At 41.9% G+C, this 24,432-nt stretch overlaps 2 protein-coding genes and 1 non-coding gene across 3 annotated transcripts; 1 reads left to right on the top strand and 2 right to left on the bottom strand.

Moving 5' to 3' along the window:
• Positions 1–1,966: 1,966 nt before the first annotated feature.
• LOC137042277 (small Cajal body-specific RNA 13) lies at positions 1,967–2,185 on the bottom strand. The gene has a single exon (XR_010898385.1). It is a non-coding gene; the product is annotated as a small Cajal body-specific RNA 13 (non-coding RNA).
• A 736-nt stretch (positions 2,186–2,921) lies between these two features.
• On the top strand, positions 2,922–11,203 carry glrx5 (glutaredoxin 5 homolog (S. cerevisiae)). The gene is made up of 2 exons (XM_067417231.1): positions 2,922–3,351; positions 10,705–11,203. Exons 1-2 carry the CDS (start codon positions 3,057–3,059, stop codon positions 10,872–10,874), a joined length of 465 nt encoding a protein of 154 aa, XP_067273332.1. The 5' UTR covers positions 2,922–3,056; the 3' UTR covers positions 10,875–11,203.
• A 9,345-nt stretch (positions 11,204–20,548) lies between these two features.
• On the bottom strand, positions 20,549–21,262 carry LOC137041031 (variable charge X-linked protein 3B-like). Its single transcript, XM_067416954.1, has one exon. It carries the CDS (start codon positions 21,260–21,262, stop codon positions 20,549–20,551), a length of 714 nt encoding a protein of 237 aa, XP_067273055.1.
• Positions 21,263–24,432: the final 3,170 nt, after the last annotated feature.

Here is a 24,432-nt window from a genome sequence, read left to right on the forward strand (position 1 = left end):
ATTATAATAAAAAATTAAGTAAACTAGCCAGAAAATATGATACACTTTATTTTAGTTTATTATGTAATACTCAGACAGGTGTACACTCTAGCACTATCCGAATCAAATGTTTTTCTTTGGGTCCGCAAAGTTTGCTGTCTTGTAGACATCGAATTCTGAATGGAATTACACGATCGGAGCTGATTTCTTGGTTGTGTTTGTCGTCTACCATTTAAATGTGAATGTTGTAGCCTACACCTTCCCATGGTAAAGGGTTTAGTTCACACAGAAATGAAAATTCTGTCATTGATTACTCGCCCTCATGTTGTTCGACACCCGTAAAACCTTCATTCATCTTCAGAACACAAACCGCTATGAAACAGCGTATCGATTCATGATTCGGATCGTGTGTCAAACTGCCAAACTGCTGAAATCACGGGACTTTGGCGATCCAAATCACGAATTGATGCGCTGATTCATAACGGTTCGGAGCTTGGTTTGGAAATTGGCCCATCACTATATAAGATGTTACTTAGTTATTGTTTTTTGCACACAAAAACTATTCTCGTCGCTTCATAAAATTATTGTAGAACCACTGTAGTGAGATGGACTTTATAACGATGTATTTAGTGCCTTTTATGGGTCTTGAGAGAAGAAAATGAATCAATATGCTGATTCATGAACGTTTGAATCTTTATTTGAGGTTTGAAAACAAACGCAGAAGAGAAGACAATGCTGAATAAAGTCGTAGTTTTTGTTATTTTTGGACCAAAATGTATTTTCGATGCTTCGAAAGATTCTAACTAACTAACTGATGTCACATATGGACTACTTTGATTATGTTTTTATTCCATTACGTTTCTACGTAAGATTGATAAATGAGGGCCAGTGGACCAACACCAGCAGCTGACATGGCACCCCAGACCATCACTGACTGTGGGTACTTGACACTGGACTTCAGGCATTTTGGCAATTCGTTCTCCCCAGTCTTCCTCCAGACTCTGGCACCATGATTTCCGAATGAAAAGCAAAATTTGAGCAACAGTCCAGTGCTGCTTCTCTGTAGTCCAGGTCAGGCGCTTCTGCCGCTGTTTCTGGTTCAAAAGTGGCTTGACCTGGGGAATGCGGCACCTGTAGCGGATGTTTCCACTCCAGACTCAGTCCACTGCTTCCGCAGGTCCCCCAAGGTCTGGAATCGGTCCTTCTCTACAATCTTCCTGAGGGTCCGGTCACGTCTTCTCATTGTGCAGCGTTTTTTGCCACACTTTTTCCTTCCCAGAGACTTCCCATTGAGGTACCTTGATACAGCACTCTGGGAACAGCCTATTCGTTCAGAAATATCTTTCCGTGTCTAACCCTCTTGTTTGAGGGTGTCAATGATGGCCTTCTGGACAGGGTCGGGTCGGCAGTCTTACCCATGATTGCGGTTTTGAGTATTGAACCAGGCTGGGAGTTTTTAAAAGCCTCAGGAATCTTTTGCAGGTCTTTAGAGTTAATTATTTGATTCAGATGATTAGGTTAATAGCTCGTTTAAAGAACCTTTTCATGATATGCTAATTTTTTGAGATATGAATTTTGGGTTTTCATGAGCTGTAATCATCAATATTAAAACAATAAAAGACCTGAAATATTTCAGTTGGTGTGCAATGAATCTAAAATATATGAACGTTTAATTTTTATCATTACATTATGGAAAATAATGAACTTTTATCACATATGCTAATTTTTTGAGAAGGACCTGTATATATAAAAGTACTTATTTTAAAAAATGACACAGATATGGGATTTTTGTTAGCCTGAACACACATTTTATTGAACGAAAATGGGATAAACATAGCATGTTGTTTATAAAACCTTTACAAAACAAATCACATTACTGAGATTATGATGAGCAGTGGTAGAATCCGGACCAACCTACAGATAAAGAAAACAGTTTGAATTAGTCAATGTAAGATGTTTGCTTTTCTTCCGTTCACAACATGCGTTTAACTGTGGCAATTCCATGTGTCTGAAAGGCGCGCTCCTCCTGCCAGACAATATCTGATTGCCACTGTTTTACTCTACCTGTTTTTGGATTGGTAACGGTACAAAACAAACCACTACCGCCGTGGAAACAGGATTTGTTGAAAGAATATCGCACGTAAAACTTCAAAGTCTGGAGAAGTCACGCCTTTTGCTCCTTCCGTTTGATCTATGCAGCCGCATTGAGTCTCCAGCCACAGCAGACACAAGAGACAGGTTAGAGACTGCACTGCTTGACGTGTACAAAAGTATCTTAACTCGTACTTACAAAACAAATCCTCGCGATGTACATTAATGCTGCAGATTTCGTCAAACCAGCAAGCAATTAAATACAGCTTCGTGAGTGAATCTGAATCATTCGTATCTTAGTTTGCACGCACTTAGTCGGTTGAATCGTTTAAAAATTCAAACAAACGTTTCTTTAATCTGTTCGAGCAATGCAGTGATCCATGTTTTTAATCGTTATAAAATTGACAAAATTAACTTATAACTAAATAAAAATATTGTTTTTAAATGCCTATATGTTTTATGAGCGGAATCACTGCAAATAAAAGAATATCACACTGGCGATGGGAATGTAGATGTATCACTGAATCGTTATTTAAATGGATCTTTACAATTTGTTCGAAAGAACCGATTCGCAAAAATGATTCAGAGCATGTACCGGAAGCAAAAAATGTCAGCGTTATTGTAACCGGATGTAAAACTCTCCGCTTCTTACAACAACAAAGTAAAAAAGATGCGTTTTTAAATGGCAAAGTGAATTTACGTGTAATGGTATATACACTTTATAAAATATTTTACTTAGCAAAAATTAAGCTGTTACGAGATCAACTTGCGTAACCTTCATGACTGACGTAGGATTCAACCAATCACAGAGGATAATAAATAGACGAGACCAATAACATTTATCCATTGAGTGTTTATATTTAAAGAGGCGGAGCTTACCCCCAGTAAGTTACTTCGGCGAGGTTCCTCTGTGGCGTCAGTTAAAGGACGTGACAAACGTGCATACACCTTTTTTGAACCTTCACCAAATCCTCCAGACTCGTGCAATGAACAACATTCTTAGATCGACAGCGCGGTGTCTTCGCTCGGGCGTGGGGCACTACAGAACAGCGCAGAATAATGGAGAGCTGATTTCTGCATGGGCCCGCCTCATGTGCTCCTCAGTGGGCCAGAAGAACCTGGAGGAGATTGTGAAGAAGGACAAAGTGGTGGTCTTCATGAAGGGCACCCCAGCTCAGCCCATGTGCGGCTTCAGTAACGCCGTCGTTCAGATCCTCAGAATGCACGGGGTCGACAGTTACGCTGCTTATAACGTGTTGGATGATCAGGATATTAGACAAGGTCAGTCGTTGTTTGAAGTTTTTTTTTTTTTAGTTTAAAACCCTAATTAAATGTGATATGGGGTTGGACGACGGTTATATATGATATTTGGTTCTTCTTAAATGTGTGAGAGACTAAAATGTTGTGACACCTTTATAGAAACATACATTTTAAACGGTCAATTATTTATCATATCAGCAAAAACGTTCTGATAAGTATGAGTATCTCATAATATTGAGGGGGGGGGGGGGAGTACAAAAAATGTTTGTGAAAGAATGCTAAAAGTTTTTATGAGTGAGTTTCTCAGTAACGTTATTAATACAAAATAAAATTGTATTACTTTATTAAACATTATTATGAGATGTTGAGTCGTTATTAAAGTTTCTAATTTTTTGAGTAACGAAGGCATTACATGGATGTAAGAACGTTTCTCATTATTATGAGATATTGAGTCATTATTGTGATAATTTCTAATTTTTATGTTGATCCATTGTTGCAGGCTATTAGTAAGAAACTTAAGTGTGTGTGTGTGTGTGTGTGTGTGTGTGTATATATATATATATATATATATATATAATCTCAATTTGGTCAAGTCATCATTACAAGGAAACAATACATAATATATTATATATATAATATATATTATGTATTGTTTCCTTGTAATGATGACTTGACCTCTCACGATAATGATAAACTAACTTGTGAGTAGGGATCCACAGAAATAAAAATTTTGGCTGATAACGACATATAAAGAATAAAAGCATTGTATTTTAAAGCCGATATCTAATATATTAGTCAATAAATCTAAATCCACATTATATTATTTGAGAGCTTTATAACAAAAATAAGTCTTAACAGTTAACTTGCCATTAAAAGCCATGTTGCATAATTTTATGTCGCCTATATGTCAAACTTGCCCTACACTTCCTTTTTTTTTCTCCTTTTTTAAAGTAATTGCAATCATACTTCAAGCAATTCAAAACCATCAACCATCGTACAGTGCACACCTGAAGTCTCTTAACTGAATTAAATAATACATTTTTTTATCAGCTTATTTGGCCAGTGACCATTACATTAAATACTAACGTATATCTACCGATATGGTGGCTGATATATCTTGCGTCCCTAATTAGGAGAAAGTCGAGATGTCGAGTCATTATTAATAACATTTTATTTATTATGAAAAAGTTTCTCATTATTATGTGATGTTTCCTTGTAATAAGGACTTGACGTCTCACATTAATAAAACGTATTATTATGAAAAGTTTCTCATTATAAAACATTGATGATAATCAGAAACATTCTCATTATAATGTAAAAGCTACTCTTAATAATGACTCAGCTTCTCGTAATAATGAGAAACTTCTCGAATTAGTCTCTAATTATGTCTTTCTGAATTGTATATTTTTTATTTTACTCAACTTTGGCAGATACAGACTTCCGTAGTTTTTAGTAGATATAATGAACTTCAGTTTAAAACTTCTAGACGTGGTTAGTTTGGTCAATACAGCACAAGCAGTTTAACGGCACCAGCAGCCCGGCCAACTCTGATTGCCTTTATCAGTGTAGCGCAGCAGGAAGAAAGGGGTGTTAACCTTAGACGACTGAGGTTAGTTTGCAAGCTGTAAAGCCTAGACTGAAATGCTTAAAGGGATATTTCACCACTGGTAAGGTGTGCAATAATTGGGTCATTTATGTAGTAGAAATGTAAAATTATTTTAGAAGTTGGTGCCTTTTAGACTGGGAAAACCCAGACAATAATCCCATGTGGATGTAAGAGCCACGCCTACCGGTTACAGAGGGCAGTTTCAAAAGAAATTATACAACTAGGCTACTAGTTGTCTCAACTGAAAAGTCACCGTTTTATTGTGAGTCTCTATGATGACTTAGTTGATACATTCATTTAATCAAAAGGGTGCAAAATTGCTTTGACTGGGATGTATAGCCAAAACCAGGAAAGGACAAGCAGTAAGTTTCCATCATTTGCCGGTTACACATTTGGAGCAGTACAACTGCAACAGGTAGCCACGAGTATCGGAATCGCACACCAGATCTTCAAAATCCCCTTCTGCCATATCATCATCAAAACTACCTAATGCCATCGTAGATAGCCTACTACTCAGCTTTCTCCAAAGAGCAAAAGTATGTTAGCTTAGCTTAAAAAAATACACTTCCTGCATCCCAATTCGCAAACTATCCATAATAAATAGTATGAAAATAGAATTAGTATGTCCCACTCCCAAATCGTAGTATGCTGAAAAGTGTCTTCCAAAGATACCCGGATGGTTTATTATTTCCGGTCACCATTCAAAGTGCGGATCGATGCACACTCTTAAAGGCTGATATTACCCACAACCCATTGCGAGTTGGACGAGGATTTGATTAGAACTACAAACGCGGATAAGTGTTAAAAAAAACTACGAAACATGACGGATATGCGAGTCAGGCGGTTTAGTTGAGAGGTTTAGATAAAGGTTTGAGTGATTAATTATCAGTATTTAACCTGACAAAAATATATTTATTCAGTTCTATGCACATTATATTTCACCTGCAGTAGCATTTGAACTTTTGTAATGATACTAGGGCTGGGCGATATGGCCCAAAAAAATTATTACGATATAATTTTCCATATCAGTCGATATCGTAAATATCACGATAAATGTAAAATTTTATTTCTTTAAAGTTTAAATGCATATTTTTGCTCCTGAGTGAAAGATGTAGAAAACAGACAGTTAACTGTGGTTTTAAAATATCCATTATTGTCGAAACATGACAAACACTTCCCAAACAGGTGAACAATTTATTAAAACTGGGGTATATTTATTTATTAAAATCTTTACTGTGGCCAGCATTTTTTTTACTCTACACTATACACAAATCCGCCGCGAACTTTATGGGCGCCGCCATCTTGCCTGCCGCCATTACTGCGTGCCTGCGAAGTGCGTGACGGTGTGACACTTGCCGGTGTCCTCTAATGACATTTCAATGAAGCGGATCCTGCACATTAAATAAAATGTCTGGTGAAAGGGAACATTGGGTAGATGATGTCAGGCATTGGCCAAAGCTTACAGAAAGGTAATTTATTGACAACAGGATGTATTAATGTATAAATGCGTCTGCCAAATGTAATGTAATTAAGACAGCAATAAAACTGAACTCTGTCATTGTGAGCTGTGTTGCTAATATTAAGGCCCTGCTTTCCGTGATCACGGAATTGTTTTACACAAACACATTTTAAGAACATGAAATAACGAACAGTTATGAGGACTTCGAGGGGCACTTAGAGCAGCGCGCGGCAGTAATGCACGACGCGCTGTAAATGATAACAGAAAATAAATAAAACATATGTGCCTGTTACAAAGGGTCTTTAAGTCACAAATACACAAATGTAACTTTGTAGTTTTCTCTATTGTTACTGACATATTATGGTACGAGTCCACTGCCTGAAAACCTCACGACACTTTGATTCATACGCAGCGGCTGATCTGTGATGTAGGATGCAGTATCTGGCCAATCCATCCCGAACTCATGCCCTGTAGTTTAGGTTCTGACGCTCATCGCATGCCAGATGATTAATAAAATAATCTTATGCCTGTAGTAACATGTATTCTATTGCTACAACTGGTCGTGGCTATTTATTGCAGCTTGTGAACATATGCATGAGCACATCGGTAGGTCACGCAAGTTTACGTGCTGATTAAATAAGGCCATATTCGAAATAGGATACAGAAAAGATATAGCCTGAGGGAGCAGCTCTTAATATCCTTAATACAAACAGGGGGAAAAATAATAATCGTATGCATTCGTAACAAAAATAAAAATTATTTATAAGGGGAAAAAAGGTAGACTATTATAACATGACATGAGGGGAGAATCAGTCATTGTTAAGCTATTAACCTCATTTGAGAAGTGTTTTCGTGTACGCACTGCTCTAAGTCCTTAGCAGCAAGGCACGCAGTAATGGCGGAGATGCTTTACTTCCGTGTTTCGCCGGATTTGTGTATATATCAATGATATCATTATATATACTTAATTGTGTAAGAAGTAAAACACTAAAAACGCAAACGGGCAAAAAAAAGCGTTTTAAGTTGAGAAACATTTTGAGTTCCCCCCTCTCTTGCCTCACAGTAGATTGGTCCACTTGTGCATCTCTCTCTCTCTCTCTCTCTCACTCTCTCACTCACTCACTCACTCACTCACTCACTCACTCACTCACTCACTCACTCACTCACTCACTCACTCACTCACTCACTCACTCACTCACACACACACACACACACACACACACACACACACACTCTCACACACACACACACACACACAACGCATGCATCTCACTGACTGACACACACACACCTCACCGACAGTGGGCTGGTTGCTAGAGGAGGGAGAAAGCAAAGTACAGTATTTGTGGATCTCCAGTAAGGGCTGCCTAGTCTATTTTATTCATTTTAAACATCACATGAAATTATTTCTCTTTTGATACAGGCGATGCTGAGTCATTAATACATCACCAAAGACAAACAATTATGATAGCGATGCACAAGTCCAATGTTGAGCGAACTAACTTGTCAACGATATCTGTCCTCCGAGCTGGTCGTGAGTGCTGAGTTTTCTTTACTCTCATTTCTCACTCCACTTGACTCAGATCCTCCAAGCCTGTCAGTCACTGTGACTGTAAGCGTTTTAGCGTTTTATCAAGGAAAATTATATCGTGATAATTATCGTATTATTGCCCAGCCCTAAATGATACATTTGGCTGTTAACTTTTAAATGCATCATTATATTTAAACTGCAAACACATGAGGAGAGTCTCTGCATTAAAGGCCTACACATGGCAAATCAACGTGCCACTACATTTCTCTCTGGTACGGAAGGAAATTAAACTGAATGTGGAGGATTTGAACTGTGTGTTTAAACGTTTATGGATAACCAAGCGACAGAGTCCGTTATAGATGATGACGAAGTATGTCCCGAAGTAGTGTTGCACGATATGCCGGTACTAGAAAAATATTGCGATTCCCTGCTATTACAAACGGTACGATATGGAATTTTATTAATACCGGTAGTTTAAGGAGGACAGCGCTAATATGGGCTGTATTTCTTAATTTGCGTCTGTGTGACTGCAGGTGATGTGTGCAGAGCTCTGTTTTCTCCGTTCACTAAACATTGGAAGTAGAAAAGTTAAATATATATGCGCAGCGCATGACGGAGAAAGCAAAATAAATATGCGTGCATGAGAAGAAAATGTGCGGCGCGGGACGTGCTCGTGCTGCCGGACTCGAACTCGGATTGCAATCGCCATTCAGTTCTTTAGCGGATTATTGTTTGGGTTTGAATGGTCAAAAATATGTAAAAATGCACAGTCTGATGAGTATTCAGGTAACACAGTCGGATATGTCTTTAGTGAACGTATACAGCTGAGGTAATGAGAGCCGTGCAGGTCTTAAGACAGACCTGATATTCTGTGTGATTAATGTTAATCAAACACCAATGAAAAATAGAAAACCACCACATGCTTGGCTAAATAACTAAAATATATTTTTTAAGAATCAGTGTATAGTTAAATTATTAAGTGAAGACAAAGTAAACAGTTTCATATTTTATTATTGATTTTTTTTCTTGACTTGCTGTTAAATAGACCTAAAGTAGCTGAAAAATAAAGCACTGTTTTTGTCATATTGTTTATAATTTGCATGTTTTGCTTATTTTTAAAAACAAAGATGCAATTAAAAATCTATATAATTATAAAATTACATAAAAAAATATTAAATTACTCTTATCAAAGTTAGATTTTGGTCATCCCAACCTGTTGAGAAGTGAAAGGTTAGATAATGATAACATGATTGATAATGATGATCTCTGTAAGGATGTTCACACTGGCATGTAGTTATTATAGCAACAGGAGGGAATGGGCAAAAACCAGGGCAGGAACATGCTGGCCAAGTGAATTTTTAGTAAAAAAATAAATAAAACAATGAATAATAAGTTGTTTTCATATTAATCATATTATCTGTTTTATTGTTTTTAACCATGGTATCGATTTAGTATCGGTATCGAGGTATTTTAGTCTGGTATCGTATCGAAGTCATAATTTTGGTATCGTGACAACACTATCCCGAAGCTTGCATACTTTTCTGCTACACACTCAAAAGTATGTACTCTTTTTGTGAAGAAAAAGTACACGTAGTATAAGTAAGCGAATTGGGATGCAGCAACTATTTGTACATTCTGTGAGTGAGATCCCATGAGATTAAAACATGTGGATCTAGCTCCTGCTACCCTCTGTAGTCTTTAGCATCTGGCGGAAAAAGGCTCAGTGAAGCTAAATGATGATTGTTTTTTCTGTCATCAGATGTTTTTTCCAGACACAAAACAGAAATCTCTCAGGGAGACAGGAGGGAGGGAAGCATGGTCATTTGTTTCTACTAATACAAAGCTTAATGCTAATCGTGGAATTAAGAAGAGAATAAGGAGATGCATGTCACGAGTCATGCAAAATGATTTCCAGAGCTCTGCATATAAGAGTTAAAGGTTTAGTTCACCTAAAAATTAAAAATGTATCATTAATTACTTGCCCTAATGACGTTCGACACCCGTAAGACCTTTGTTCATCTTCGGAAGTCAAATGAAGATATTTTTGTTGTAATCTGATGGCTCAGAAAGGCGTCCATTGACACCAATGTAAATTCCTCTCTCAAAAGGCACTAAAGACAATATTACAAAGTCCATCTCACTACAGTGGCTCTAAAATCATTTTATGAAGCGACGAGAATGGTATTTATGCGCAAAAAAATCTAAATGAAGACTTCATTCAACAACTTCCATCTGGGCCTCTGACGTGAACTCACAAAGCACCACAACGCATGCGTGAGAATGACGTAGCATCCAGAAAATGCACACTTTAGTATTATTTTGAGCATTACGCCAAGACCTAAAGCACAATCAATGTAGAATTCAACAGCTTGGATACGGCGTGTCTTCCTCTGCTTGTTCACGAAGTTCCTCGCTTCCTCGGCTCTACGTCATATTCTTGCACGTGCTTCATGAGTTCACGTCAGAGACCCAGACGGAAGACGGGAATAACGTTTTTTTTTTTACTAACACTTTATAAAATTATCATAGAACCACTGTAGTGAGACGGGCTTTGTAACAATGTCTTTAGTACCTTTTATGGGTCTTGAGAGAAGAAATGTCATTGCTGCCAATGGAGGCATTTCTGAGCCATCGGATTTCAACAAAAATATCTTCATGTTGCGTAGAACCACAAAGGTCTTACAGTGTCAAACTGATTTTTTATTTGAGTGAACTAACCCTTTAAGGACTAAAAAAAGTTGTCTGTTTACTGACATGTGACTTTATTCCACCTGAAAGGAGTAAAGGCATTCTCCAACTGGCCGACGATTCCACAGGTGTTCTTCAACGGTGAGTTTGTTGGAGGCTGCGATATTCTTCTTCAGATGCATCAAAGCGGCGACCTGGTAGAGGAACTTCAGAAGCTGGGGATCAGATCAGCTCTCCTGGATCAAGAAAAACAGTCCTAGTCAGCGAAGCTGCATTATTGGAACGATTGTCCATTGGTGTAAACTTCTTAAATAAAGGTTGACTTGTTGAAGGGTGATTTGACCTGCTGAAACCCAAACTGAAGGAAATGTCAAACCTCCCAAATCCTGAATAATCACTGTAAAACACTTGACATAGAATTGCCGTATTACACACGATGATTGCATTTATATTGCAGTTATGCTTGTCTTTATTTCAGATACTCTTGTTAGAACACTGCATATTTAAGATGTTGTATTTTGAAATATATTATTAAATGTATTTTAGATGTATATCAGGTTTTTTTGTCAATAAAATATTTGAAAGCGCACATTGTTTCAAACTAAAACTAAAGATTAAGAGTTCCTAATCTATCATTGCAAGGAATTATCTTGATTTATATTCCCATCTTTTTAAAGATGGAAATATTTAATCCTATAAGATAAGTAAGAGATGTAATAATGTTAGCCAAAGGTATCTACTTGGCCTTAATGTTGAGTTATTTTAAAGATTTTTTTGTTCATCAGTTGTGTGCTATATGAATCATGAAAATTGTTCTACTTGACACTTTGAAGTCAAAAGAGTTTAATTTAATTGAAATTAATTTTTAAAGACGAATCAAAAACTAGGTCTTGAAGGATGGGTCAAGTATCTGAATTGACAAAATATAAGTACATTCTGTATTGGGTTAGGAATGATTGTAGCTTCACGTGTGTCCACTAGAGGCCGCAATAGTCTTACATTTTTTTTGTTTTCCTGACTGATTATAGAAAACTAATTTCAATGAAGATATGACGAATGTGGAATAAAATTCTAAAATGAGAACTTATAAATTAAGCAGAATGACTTGAATTTGTGTTTTTGAAAAACTCTTATAATGTTCAAGTTCTTAAATGTTTAAGGGAAATTATAAAAACATGAATTATTAATGTTTGCATTTTAAAGTTGGCTGAGTTTCACTTTATACTAGGAGTGAATTCAGCTCTTTTTAATTGCTAAATGTGTCCCAAATAATCTGAATTCACCCCTATATATTAGATTTTTTGTCATCATAATACCTAGAAAGTTGTGTCGCTGACATTGAGTGAAAAAAAAAATCTAAATTACTCGAGCGTAAGCGATTTTGGACGCAGCCCTATATAAATAGTCATTGATTGATGTAGAAATAGTAATAATATGAGGTAGTTCTTTCTTTTTTTCTCTTTTTTAATGGTAAACCAGCAACAACATCTAGATGGTTTGCTATGTTCACCTTCCACTCAAAAGCCTTCATATCCCAGCACTCTTTTGTCGCCCTCTAAGCTGGTTGCTAGGTAACGCAGGGGCTGTGTCTGAAATCACCCCCTATACCTTAAATTAGGCACTATTTGAGTGGACCGCTATTTATATAGGGTTGCGCCCAAAATCGCTTACTCTCGAGTAGATACTTATTTTAAACATGCCATTACTTTGTGACCCGTAAAAAAAAAAATGTTATATAGCATGAATGTAAATCAGACAATAGACAGCAATAGACAATACTGCATTCACCATGTTGTCATGTCCTGCCAGCATCAGGTGCGTTACTTAACTGTCTTTCACCAACTTTCCCTCATGGGATAGTAAATTGTCCATCGTATGCACACTCCAAAAGTAGGTCAGGGTATGTTTTGCCTACTCTTTTATGAGCACTGTAATTTTATCACGTTTTTCACCTGCAATTTTGGGTGTAGTCATGGTGTCCTAAACCATAGTGGATAGTATCGAGTGCACTCCTTCAACCCCATAATGCACCGCAATAACAACTGATGTACACTCAGCTGCTAGATAATACCCATAATGCACTGTGAGTGTCGTGCCGAATTGATTCCCGCATTTTGCAGGATGGCTGCATCCATTTTCCAAACTGCTGGTCCAATGTGTGTACATCGTCATAGAGGTATGGATTCCTTTTTAGTTATTTAATTATTTAACAAGGTAAAATAGTTTCAAATTTCTAGATTTCAAGTAATTTACAGCAAGCACAAACTATTAAAAAGAGGCAGCCCATCTGGCGCACCCAGTATCTGAATTCATTCACTCCTTAAAGTAGAGTGTATTAAAAGATTTATTCACTTCAAAATGAAAATGTACTCACCCCCATCTCATCCAAGATGTTCATGTCTTTCTTCAGCCGAAAATAAATTACGTTTTTTGAGGAAAACATTCCAGGATTTTTCTCCACATTATAGACTTCCATGGCAACCAAAAGGTTCAAATCAATGCAGTTTAAAAAGGCTTCAGAGGGTCTGCACGGCCCCAGATGAGGAACAGGGTCTTATCTAGTGAAACATTGGCCATTTACATAAATAAAGGTATATTTTTTACCCTAAATTGCTCATCTTGCTCTGCGGCTCGCCAAGGATTGCTTAATCAAGACAGAACGGTCAAGGCAGAAACACTGCACCCTTGGGTACTTCCATAGATATGTATGCATACTGTATACATATAGGTACATCTGTCTATGTCTAGTGTAGGGATGGCTCGATACCACAATTTTGGCTTCGGTATGGTACCACAATCTAATACCGAAGTACCGATATTAAATCGATACCACACAGTCTAATATTAGCGCGGGTTTATTGCTCGCGAATGAGAACAATTATGCACGTTTTGAGTTTATAAAGTGGGAAATTACCACAAATGTTTATTAGTAAATTAATTAGCAAAGCTTATCACATCAAATCAGTCATTTGAAAACTTTCTTGTGAGAAATAATTTCAGCAAAAATCTCTCAAAATTAGCAAATTGCTTCTGGTTTCAAAAGACATCGCACTACACTAAAGCAATCTGCATAATCCGATTCAACATTTCAGGCTCGTCTCGGGACGGATAACGGAAATCATTTGAACACGCAAGAGATTTTATAGCATTTCGTAAGTTACAGGAGATATGAGCTCATACGACACACACACACACACCTGTCACTTAGTCACGCTCGCACATTACACATTAAGTTTCCTTAAACAGTTAAATACACAGAATTATGTACAAATGTCCGTCTTTAGTGAGTATTCACATAAACTCAGGCGGTTGTGTCTAACGCGAATGTAAACAGTGCAATAGTATGCGTGCAAATATAATGAGATCTAAATGTCATTGGTTGAAACAAACGCTGGAGATTGTGATATTCGATCTTATGTTAGGCTATGTATGTGCGTTGATCAGTGTTAAAAGAAAATAAATGTCTAAATGAGATGGTTTGAATGATCACTGACCTGTCGATCTCTTAAGAAGTCTTAAAGTCAGGATAGTGACAGATGCTTCTTGGCTAGGTTTGATGGTTCTTCATCAGTTTTATAAGCAAAGTCATTACAAATGTCACTTCTACTCCTCTCTTTATTAATTCATCTTGAGTGAGATTCAACTGCTTTATCCATTTTGTCCGTCTATGTTGTTGTCACATTTGCCGGTTGTTTCGGGTCAGTTGGGGTAGCGCGCTGCCATCTAGCGGTGAACTTCGGAAAAGCAGCATATACCGAAATGTGCCAAATCATGATATCGTACCGTTTTAAATAAAATATATACCGGTATTTTTCCAGTACCGGTATATCGCGCATCCCTAGTCTAGTGTGACCGTCCTGGCGTAATTGCGCAGTCAGTGGCGAGAATATTTTGGTTGCCATAGAAGTCTATAATGTGGAGACAAACCTGAAATGTTTTCCTCAAAAATGGTCATTTCTGTTTGACTGAAGGAAGAAAGACACAGACACTTTGGATGAGATGGGGTGAGTAAAATATCAGGATATTTAAATTTTGAAGTGAACTAATCTTTTAATGGAGTAAAGTAGGGAATAGCAAATTAGGTATTGAGGTGATAGGGGGCGATTTCGAACACAGCTCAGGTTTTCTAAAACGAGGCTGAGAGGAGATTTGAGGAGACTGAAAACAAATTGTGTAAGCATTTCAGTTATAGTCAACACATACCATATAAAGATGGACCTAAATAAACCATTGTCTATATGTGGGCAGGGTAGGACAAAACCTTCAAGTCATGGAACATGCATGGTAGGACAGAATGCTCCACAGTCCTCAGATAAGGCAGGCGAGGAATGATTCCAGATGCCGTGTCAGGTAAACACCTAAACATGATCATCGAAAGTAAAAGCAGTTGAAGTGAAACAGGATGAAACAGCCACTGGGGGTCAGCAGTCTGGCATTGTATTTACTATAATTGTAAGTGAAGACTCCAAGACCTCATCTGCTTCCGAAAACTGGAAAATGCTGCCTTCGGGAGGACACATTTCAAGGTAGGAGGGAATCAAAGCATGTCCGAATCCAATGTTCCCTGGGAGACCATAAATCTGATCTTGACGCATGTTTCCTTCACTACCTTTAATATCCCACAATCATTGCCTGATAAGGTAGCAAGGCAACAATTCAGCTGTTTAGGTTTTCAGATACAGCCCTCATCAGTGTCTGACATATAGCCTAGAATGTATAGTAGTAAAACATCCAGATACTTTTTGCCGATACTCTTTAATGAGTAGGGGAGAGGGGGTTGAGTTAACATACATTTCAGGATGTGGTGCATCCTTGGGAATAATCACTTTGGATGATTTGAATGTGATATGAAAATAATAATAACAAAGTGTGCTGTCGGCTGAACTTGCTGCCAATGAAGGGTTAAAAAACAATACTTGAAAATATAGGCCCGGTTTCACAAAAAAAGGAAGCTAAAACAGTTCAAACATGCATTTTAGTCTAGGACTTAGCCTTGTCTGTGAAACTGGTCATTAAAGTGAAGGGGGAGGATTAGGTTGAGTCACGTGGGGTTAAATTGTGCTAATTGATAATGCTAAAATAAAACTGAACATTTTAACCTCATGCTATTATCAAAGCAAGAGAAAATCAATAACAAAGAATTATGAAGGCCTATCTGTGACTTATCTTGATCTGGGCTAATACTAAAGAGCATTCCACTTGTTAATGTTGCAGGGAAATAACCATTACAACTTCAGTTGCCAGTTTTCTTCAACAAGGCCTATTTAAAAAAAAATCCGAACAAGGTTTAAAACGAAGAACAAAATCTAAAATGTTAGGCTACACTTTATGAAATGCAGAAGGAGTACATTGAGCCACTGGCCAGGATTTAATCCCAGGATTATGGCTCAAATTATCCCATCCTACCGTTTTAACGTTGTTATCCAGCAGTTTGGAGTTAGCATCATGCTAAATCATAGCCTCATATTATAACTTCTTTAAGCGCTGTTTTTATGTCTGTAATTGTTCAGACACAAGCATTTCAAGGAGCTCATAACCAGCAGCCATATCACCTTGTAGCCCAAGACTGGTCTCCCACTGAAGCTAAGCAGGGCTGAGCCTGATCAGTACCTGGATGGGAGACCAATTGGGAAAACCAGGTAGCTGCTGGTAGAGGTGTTAGTGAGGCCAGCAGGGGGTGCTCACCCTGTGGTCTGTGTGGGTCCTAACACCGCAGTATAGTGATGGGGACACTATACTGTCAAAAGAGCACCGTCTTTCAGATGAGACGTTAAACCGAGGTCCTGACTCTCTGTGGTCATTAAAAATCCCAGGATGTCTGTCGGAAAAGTGTAGGGTTGTAACCCCCTGTCCATCATGGCCTCCTAATCATCGCCCTCTCCTGATTGGCTAAATCACTCTGTCTCCTCTCCACCAATCAGATGGTGTGTGGTGAGCGTTCTGGCGCATTATGGCTGCCGTCGCATCATCCAGGTGGATGCTGCACATTGGTGGTGGTTGAGGAGATTCCCCCCTTCTATGTAAAGCGCTTTGAGTGTCTTGAAAAGCGCTATATAAATCGAACGCATTACTATTATTATTATTATTATAACCATTTCTGTTATTGTAGGGATATTGAAACCATTAACAGAGAGTTCTTCATATAAATGTCCGACTTGAAAAGGCTCCTATAGGTTCTCCATAATGGCTCAGTGGGTTGCATTGCTGTCTCACAGCATGTTCTGGTGTGGTTTTCCCCCAGGATCTCTTCAGTTTATATCACAATCCAATACATGCAGCCTCTGTGAATTTTCCATCAGTGTGAATAAGTAACTGGCCATCTGTCCAGACAGTAGGATAGTGGTTTGGAAAATGAACTGGAGTTTTTCGAGAGAGTACAGTCAGTGTGAATCTGAGGAACCCCAAATGGCTCTTAACATCTTTTAAAAATCCAGTTTAAAACACGTGCCAAATTCTTATAAATGCACTCTCTATATATAATCAAACTACTTTTACGTTTTCATGAATTCAGAAAATAAAAACACATTTATCATAGAAGATGGGTATTCATTATTAATGATTGGGTGAAACATGAGTGTGATGTCATTGACCCCTTTGCTAATCTACCGAGATGAAAGTATCAAACATTCAGAGAGCCCAAATTAATATAATTAATTATAGGACAATTTTTGCACTAGATTTTATGACATCATTACTATTGAACGGTACTAAATGTGTCTGCTTCATTACCCATGGCATAATTTATGAAAGCTCTCTCATCTTTTGTTCACCTTACTGTGTAAAAGAAATCTATCATTTTCATGCAGACCAGTTTCAAAAAGACACTGATCCACCACCAGGCAAAACAAAAAAAAAAATCTGAACTATCACCCATCAATCCTCAAGGCCACCGACGACGAGGAGCAGGGAAGAGTCCATCCTAGCCTTTCTGGTAATTGTTGGAACCATGTTTAACCTACTTTGTCATTATTTTTGTGTACATACTTGTTTCTGAGACTAGACTTATGTGTGGCCTAACTTTCTACAGGGGAACATTTACTTCCAAGACACTGCATCAAAGTTTAAATTATATAGCAGTGTGTTATCTCATATACATTTGACCATTACTGGATTGTGTGGGTAATTTACCAATCCAGATCTGCATTTTGGATACAGTAGTGAAACAAAGTCTGGAATCCTTTTGGTCTCAATATTTCAGAGCTCAGTTGTCCTGGGACTGGTCGCCTTAGAGTTTTCACTGTCTGTGGCTGCACTTCCTGTAATGGCAGTGCCCATTTTTTTTGTATTTGGGCTGCACATTGCTCTTCTACCCATGAGTCTTCTCCAGAGGCCGCTTCAGCTCATGAGTCTTCTCCAGAGGCCGCTTCAGCTCATGAGTCTGCTCCAGAGGCCGCTTCAGCTCATGAGTCTGCTCCAGAGGCCGCTTCAGCTCATGAGTCTGCTCCAGAGGCCGCTTCAGCTCATGAGTCTGCTCCAGAGGCCGCTTCAGCTCATGAGTCTCCTCCAGAGGCTGCTTCAACTCATGAGTCTGCTCCAGAGGCCGCTTCAGCTCATGAGTCTGCTCCAGAGGCCGCTTCAACTCATGAGTCTGCTCCAGAGGCCGCTTCAGCTCATGAGTCTGCTCCAGAGGCCGCTTCAGCTCATGAGTCTTCTCCAGAGGCCACGTCAGCTCATGAGTCTGCTCCAGAGGCCGCTTCAGCTCATGAGTCTCCTCCAGAGGCCGCTTTAGCTCATGAGTCTCTTCACCCATCAATCCTCAAGGCCACCGAAGACGAGGAGCAGGGAAGAGTCCATCCTAGCCTTTCTGGTAATTGTTGGAACCATGTTTAACCTACTTTGTCATTATTTTTGTGTACATACTTGTTTCTGAGACTAGACTTATGTGTGGCCTAACTTTCTACAGGGGAACATTTACTTCCAAGACACTGCATCAAAGTTTAAATTATATAGCAGTGTGTTATCTCATATACATTTGACCATTACTGGATTGTGTGGGTAATTTACCAATCCAGATCTGCATTTTGGATACAGTAGTGAAACAAAGTCTGGAATCCTTTTGGTCTCAATATTTCAGAGCTCAGTTGTCCTGGGACTGGTCGCCTTAGAGTTTTCACTGTCTGTGGCTGCACTTCCTGTAATGGCAGTGCCCATTTTTTTTGTATTTGGGCTGCACATTGCTCTTCTACCCATGAGTCTTCTCCAGAGGCCGCTTCAGCTCATGAGTCTTCTCCAGAGGCCGCTTCAGCTCATGAGTCTGCTCCAGAGGCCGCTTCAGCTCATGAGTCTGCTCCAGAGGCCGCTTCAGCTCATGAGTCTCCTCCAGAGGCTGCTTCAACTCATGAGTCTGCTCCAGAGGCCGCTTCAGCTCATGAGTCTGCTCCAGAGGCCGCTTCAACTCATGAGTCTGCTCCAGAGGCCGCTTCAGCTCATGAGTCTGCTCCAGAGGCCGCTTCAGCTCATGAGTCTTCTCCAGAGGCCACGTCAGCTCATGAGTCTGCTCCAGAGGCCGCTTCAGCTCATGAGTCTCCTCCAGAGGCCGCTTTAGCTCATGAGTCTCTTCACCCATCAATCCTCAAGGCCACCGACGACGAGGAGCAGGGAAGAGTCCATCCTAGCCTTTCTGATAATTGTTGGAACCATGTTTAACCTACTTTGTCATTATTTTTGTGTACATACTTGTTTCTGAGACTAGACTTATGTGTGGCCTAACTTTCTACAGGGGAACATTTACTTCCAAGACACTGCATCAAAGTTTAAATTATATAGCAGTGTGTTATCTCATATACATTTGACCATTACTGAATTGTGTGGGTAATTTACCAATCCAGATCTGCATTTTGGATACAATAGTGAAACAAAGTCTGGAATCCTTTTGGTCTCAATATTTCAGAGCTCAGTTGTCCTGGGACTGGTCGCCTTAGAGTTTTCACTGTCTGTGGCTGCACTTCCTGTAATGGCAGTGCCCATTTTTTTTGTATTTGGGCTGCACATTGCTCTTCTACCCATGAGTCTTCTCCAGAGGCCGCTTCAGCTCATGAGTCTTCTCCAGAGGCCACTTCAGCTCATGAGTCTCCTCCAGAGGCCGCATGAACTCATGAGTCTCCTCCAGAGGCCGCATGAACTCATGAGTCTGCTCAAGAGGCTGCTTCAGCTCATGAGTCTGCTCCAGAGGCCGCTTCAGCTCATGAGTCTCCTCCAGAGGCCGCTTCAGCTCATGAGTCTGCTCCAGAGGCCGCTTCAGCTCATGAGTCTCCTCCAGAGGCTGCTTCAGCTCATGAGTCTGCTCCAGAGGCCGCTTCAGCTCGTGAGTCTCCTCCAGAGGCAGCTTCAGCTCATGAGTCTGCTCCAGAGGCCGCTTCAGCTCATGAGTCTGCTCCAGAGGCCGCTTCAGCTCATGAGTCTTCTCCAGAGGCCACGTCAGCTCATGAGTCTGCTCCAGAGGCCGCTTCAGCTCATGAGTCTCCTCCAGAGGCCGCTTTAGCTCATGAGTCTCTTCACCCATCAATCCTCAAGGCCACCGACGACGAGGAGCAGGGAAGAGTCCATCCTAGCCTTTCTGGTAATTGTTGGAACCATGTTTAACCTACTTTGTCATTATTTTTGTGTACATACTTGTTTCTGAGACTAGACTTATGTGTGGCCTAACTTTCTACAGGGGAACATTTACTTCCAAGACACTGCATCAAAGTTTAAATTATATAGCAGTGTGTTATCTCATATACATTTGACCATTACTGAATTGTGTGGGTAATTTACCAATCCAGATCTGCATTTTGGATACAATAGTGAAACAAAGTCTGGAATCCTTTTGGTCTCAATATTTCAGAGCTCAGTTGTCCTGGGACTGGTCGCCTTAGAGTTTTCACTGTCTGTGGCTGCACTTCCTGTAATGGCAGTGCCCATTTTTTTTGTATTTGGGGTGCACATTGCTCTTCTACCCATGAGTCTTCTCCAGAGGCCGCTTCAGCTCATGAGTCTTCTCCAGAGGCCACTTCAGCTCATGAGTCTCCTCCAGAGGCCGCATGAACTCATGAGTCTCCTCCAGAGGCCGCATGAACTCATGAGTCTGCTCCAGAGGCCGCTTCAGCTCATGAGTCTGCTCCAGAGGCCGCTTCAGCTCATGAGTCTGCTCCAGAGGCCGCTTCAGCTCATGAGTCTCCTCCAGAGGCCGCATGAACTCATGAGTCTGCTCCAGAGGCCGCTTCAGCTCATGAGTCTCCTCCAGAGGCCGCATGAACTCATGAGTCTCCTCCAGAGGCCGCATGAACTCATGAGTCTGCTCAAGAGGCTGCTTCAGCTCATGAGTCTGCTCCAGAGGCCGCTTCAGCTCATGAGTCTCCTCCAGAGGCCGCTTCAGCTCATGAGTCTGCTCCAGAGGCCGCTTCAGCTCATGAGTCTCCTCCAGAGGCTGCTTCAGCTCATGAGTCTGCTCCAGAGGCCGCTTCAGCTCGTGAGTCTCCTCCAGAGGCAGCTTCAGCTCATGAGTCTGCTCCAGAGGCCGCTTCAGCTCATGAGTCTGCTCCAGAGGCCGCTTCAGCTCATGAGTCTTCTCCAGAGGCCACGTCAGCTCATGAGTCTGCTCCAGAGGCCGCTTCAGCTCATGAGTCTCCTCCAGAGGCCGCTTTAGCTCATGAGTCTCTTCACCCATCAATCCTCAAGGCCACCGACGACGAGGAGCAGGGAAGAGTCCATCCTAGCCTTTCTGGTAATTGTTGGAACCATGTTTAACCTACTTTGTCATTATTTTTGTGTACATACTTGTTTCTGAGACTAGACTTATGTGTGGCCTAACTTTCTACAGGGGAACATTTACTTCCAAGACACTGCATCAAAGTTTAAATTATATAGCAGTGTGTTATCTCATATACATTTGACCATTACTGAATTGTGTGGGTAATTTACCAATCCAGATCTGCATTTTGGATACAATAGTGAAACAAAGTCTGGAATCCTTTTGGTCTCAATATTTCAGAGCTCAGTTGTCCTGGGACTGGTCGCCTTAGAGTTTTCACTGTCTGTGGCTGCACTTCCTGTAATGGCAGTGCCCATTTTTTTTGTATTTGGGGTGCACATTGCTCTTCTACCCATGAGTCTTCTCCAGAGGCCGCTTCAGCTCATGAGTCTTCTCCAGAGGCCACTTCAGCTCATGAGTCTCCTCCAGAGGCCGCATGAACTCATGAGTCTCCTCCAGAGGCCGCATGAACTCATGAGTCTGCTCCAGAGGCCGCTTCAGCTCATGAGTCTGCTCCAGAGGCCGCTTCAGCTCATGAGTCTGCTCCAGAGGCCGCTTCAGCTCATGAGTCTCCTCCAGAGGCCGCTTCAGCTCATGAGTCTGCTCCAGAGGCCGCTTCAGCTCATGAGTCTCCTCCAGAGGCTGCTTAAGCTCATAAGTCTGCTCCAGAGGCCGCTTCAGCTCATGAGTCTGCTCCAGAGGCCGCTTCAACTCATGAGTCTGCTCCAGAGGCCGCTTCAGCTCATGAGTCTGCTCCAGAGGCCGCTTCAGCTTATGAGTCTGCTCCAGAGGCCGCTTCAGCTCATGAGTCTGCTCCAGATGCCTGTTCAGCTTATAAGTCTGCTCCAGAGGCCGCTTCAGCTCATGAGTCTGCTCCAGAGACACTACAGCTCGTGAGTCTCCTCCAGAGGCAGCTTCTGCTCATGAGTCTGCTCCAGAGGCCGCTTCAGCTCGTGAGTCTCCTCCAGAGGCAGCTTCAGCTCATGAGTCTGCTCCAGAGGCCGCTTCAACTCATGAGTCTGCTCCACAGGCCGCTTCAGCTCATGAGTCTGCTCCAGAGGCCGCTTCAGCTCATGAGTCTGCTCCAGAGGCCGCTTCAGCTCATGAGTCTCCTCCAGAGCCTGCTTCAACTCATGAGTCTGCTCCAGAGGCCGCTTCAGCTCATGAGTCTGCTCCAGAGGCCGCTTCAGCTCATGAGTCTGCTCCAGAGACGCTTCAGCTCGTGAGTCTCCTCCAGAGGCAGCTTCTGCTCATGAGTCTGCTCCAGAGGCCGCTTCAACTCATGAGTCTGCTCCAGAGGCCGCTCAGCTCATGAGTCTGCTCCAGAGGCCGCTTCAGCTCATGAGTCTGCTCCAGAGGCCGCTTCAGCTCATGAGTCTGCTCCAGAGGCCGCTTCAGCTCATGAGTCTGCTCCAGAGGCCGCTTCAACTCATGAGTCTCCTCCAGAGGCCGCTTCAGCTCATGAGTCTGCTCCAGAGGCCGCTTCAGCTCATGAGTCTGCTCCAGAGACACTTCAGCTCGTGAGTCTCCTTCAGAGGCAGCTTCTGCTCATGAGTCTGCTCCAGAGGCCGCTTCAGCTCGTGAGTCTCCTCCAGAGGCAGCTTCAGCTCATGAGTCTGCTCCAGAGGCCGCTTCAACTCATGAGTCTGCTCCAGAGGCCGCTTCAGCTCATGAGTCTGCTCCAGAGGCCGCTTCAGCTTATGAGTCTGCTCCAGAGGCCGCTTCAGCTCATGAGTCTCCTCCAGAGGCTGCTTCAACTCATGAGTCTGCTCCAGAGGCCGCTTCAGCTCATGAGTCTGCTCCAGAGGCCCCTTCAACTCATGAGTCTGCTCCAGAGGCCGCTTCAGCTCATGAGTCTGCTCCAGAGACGCTTCAGCTCGTGAGTCTCCTCCAGAGGCAGCTTCTGCTCATGAGTCTGCTCCAGAGGCCGCTTCAACTCATGAGTCTGCTCCAGAGGCCGCTCAGCTCATGAGTCTGCTCCAGAGGCCGCTTCAGCTCATGAGTCTCCTCCAGAGGCCGCTTCAGCTCATGAGTCTGCTCCAGAGGCCGCTTCAGCTCATGAGTCTGCTCCAGAGGCCGCTTCAACTCATGAGTCTGCTCCAGAGGCCGCTTCAGCTCATGAGTCTGCTCCAGAGGCCGCTTCAGCTCATGAGTCTCCTCCAGAGGCCGCTTCAGCTCATGAGTCTGCTCCAGAGGCCGCTTCAGCTCATGAGTCTCCTCCAGAGGCTGCTTCAACTCATGAGTCTGCTCCAGAGGCCGCTTCACTTCAGCTCGTGAGTCTGCTCCAGAGGCCGCTTCAACTCATGAGTCTGCTCCAGAGGCCGCTTCACTTCAGCTCGTGAGTCTCCTCCAGAGGCAGCTTCAGCTCATGAGTCTGCTCCAGAGGCCGCTTCAACTCTTGAGTCTGCTCCAGAGGCCGCTTCAGCTCATGAGTCTGCTCCAGAGGCCGCTTCAGCTCATGAGTCTGCTCCAGAGGCCGCTTCAGCTCATGAGTCTCCTCCAGAGGCCGCTTCAGCTCATGAGTCTGCTCCAGAGGCCGCTTCTGCTCATGAGTCTCCTCCAGAGGCTGCTTCAACTCATGAGTCTGCTCCAGAGGCCGCTTCAGCTCATGAGTCTGCTCCAGAGGCCGCTTCAACTCATGAGTCTGCTCCAGAGGCCGCTTCAGCTCATGAGTCTGCTCCAGAGGCCGCTTCAGCTCTTGAGTCTTCTCCAGAGGCCACGTCAGCTCATGAGTCTGCTCCAGAGGCCGCTTCAACTCATGAGTCTGCTCCAGAGGCCGCTTCACTTCAGCTCGTGAGTCTCCTCCAGAGGCAGCTTCAGCTCATGAGTCTGCTCCAGAGGCCGCTTCAACTCTTGAGTCTGCTCCAGAGGCCGCTTCAGCTCATGAGTCTGCTCCAGAGGCCGCTTCAGCTCATGAGTCTGCTCCAGAGGCCGCTTCAGCTCATGAGTCTCCTCCAGAGGCCGCTTCAGCTCATGAGTCTGCTCCAGAGGCCGCTTCAGCTCATGAGTCTCCTCCAGAGGCTGCTTCAACTAATGAGTCTGCTCCAGAGGCCGCTTCAGCTCATGAGTCTGCTCCAGAGGCCGCT

The sequence above is a fragment of the Pseudorasbora parva genome, chromosome 15 (genome assembly GCF_024679245.1).
Source record: "Pseudorasbora parva isolate DD20220531a chromosome 15, ASM2467924v1, whole genome shotgun sequence".
NCBI lineage: Eukaryota > Metazoa > Chordata > Actinopteri > Cypriniformes > Gobionidae > Pseudorasbora > Pseudorasbora parva.

What these genes read in the sequence shown, in the direction of transcription:
- LOC137041031 (XM_067416954.1), bottom strand. Translation starts at nt 21,262, where the DNA reads ATGGGTGAAGAGACTCATGAGCTAAAGCGGCCTCTGGAGGAGACTCAT.
- glrx5 (XM_067417231.1), top strand. Translation starts at nt 3,057, where the DNA reads ATGAACAACATTCTTAGATCGACAGCGCGGTGTCTTCGCTCGGGCGTG. An exon ending in TGATCAGGATATTAGACAAG is followed by an intron (nt 3,352 to 10,704) that starts GTCAGTCGTTGT and finishes TCCACCTGAAAG; the next exon opens with GAGTAAAGGCATTCTCCAAC.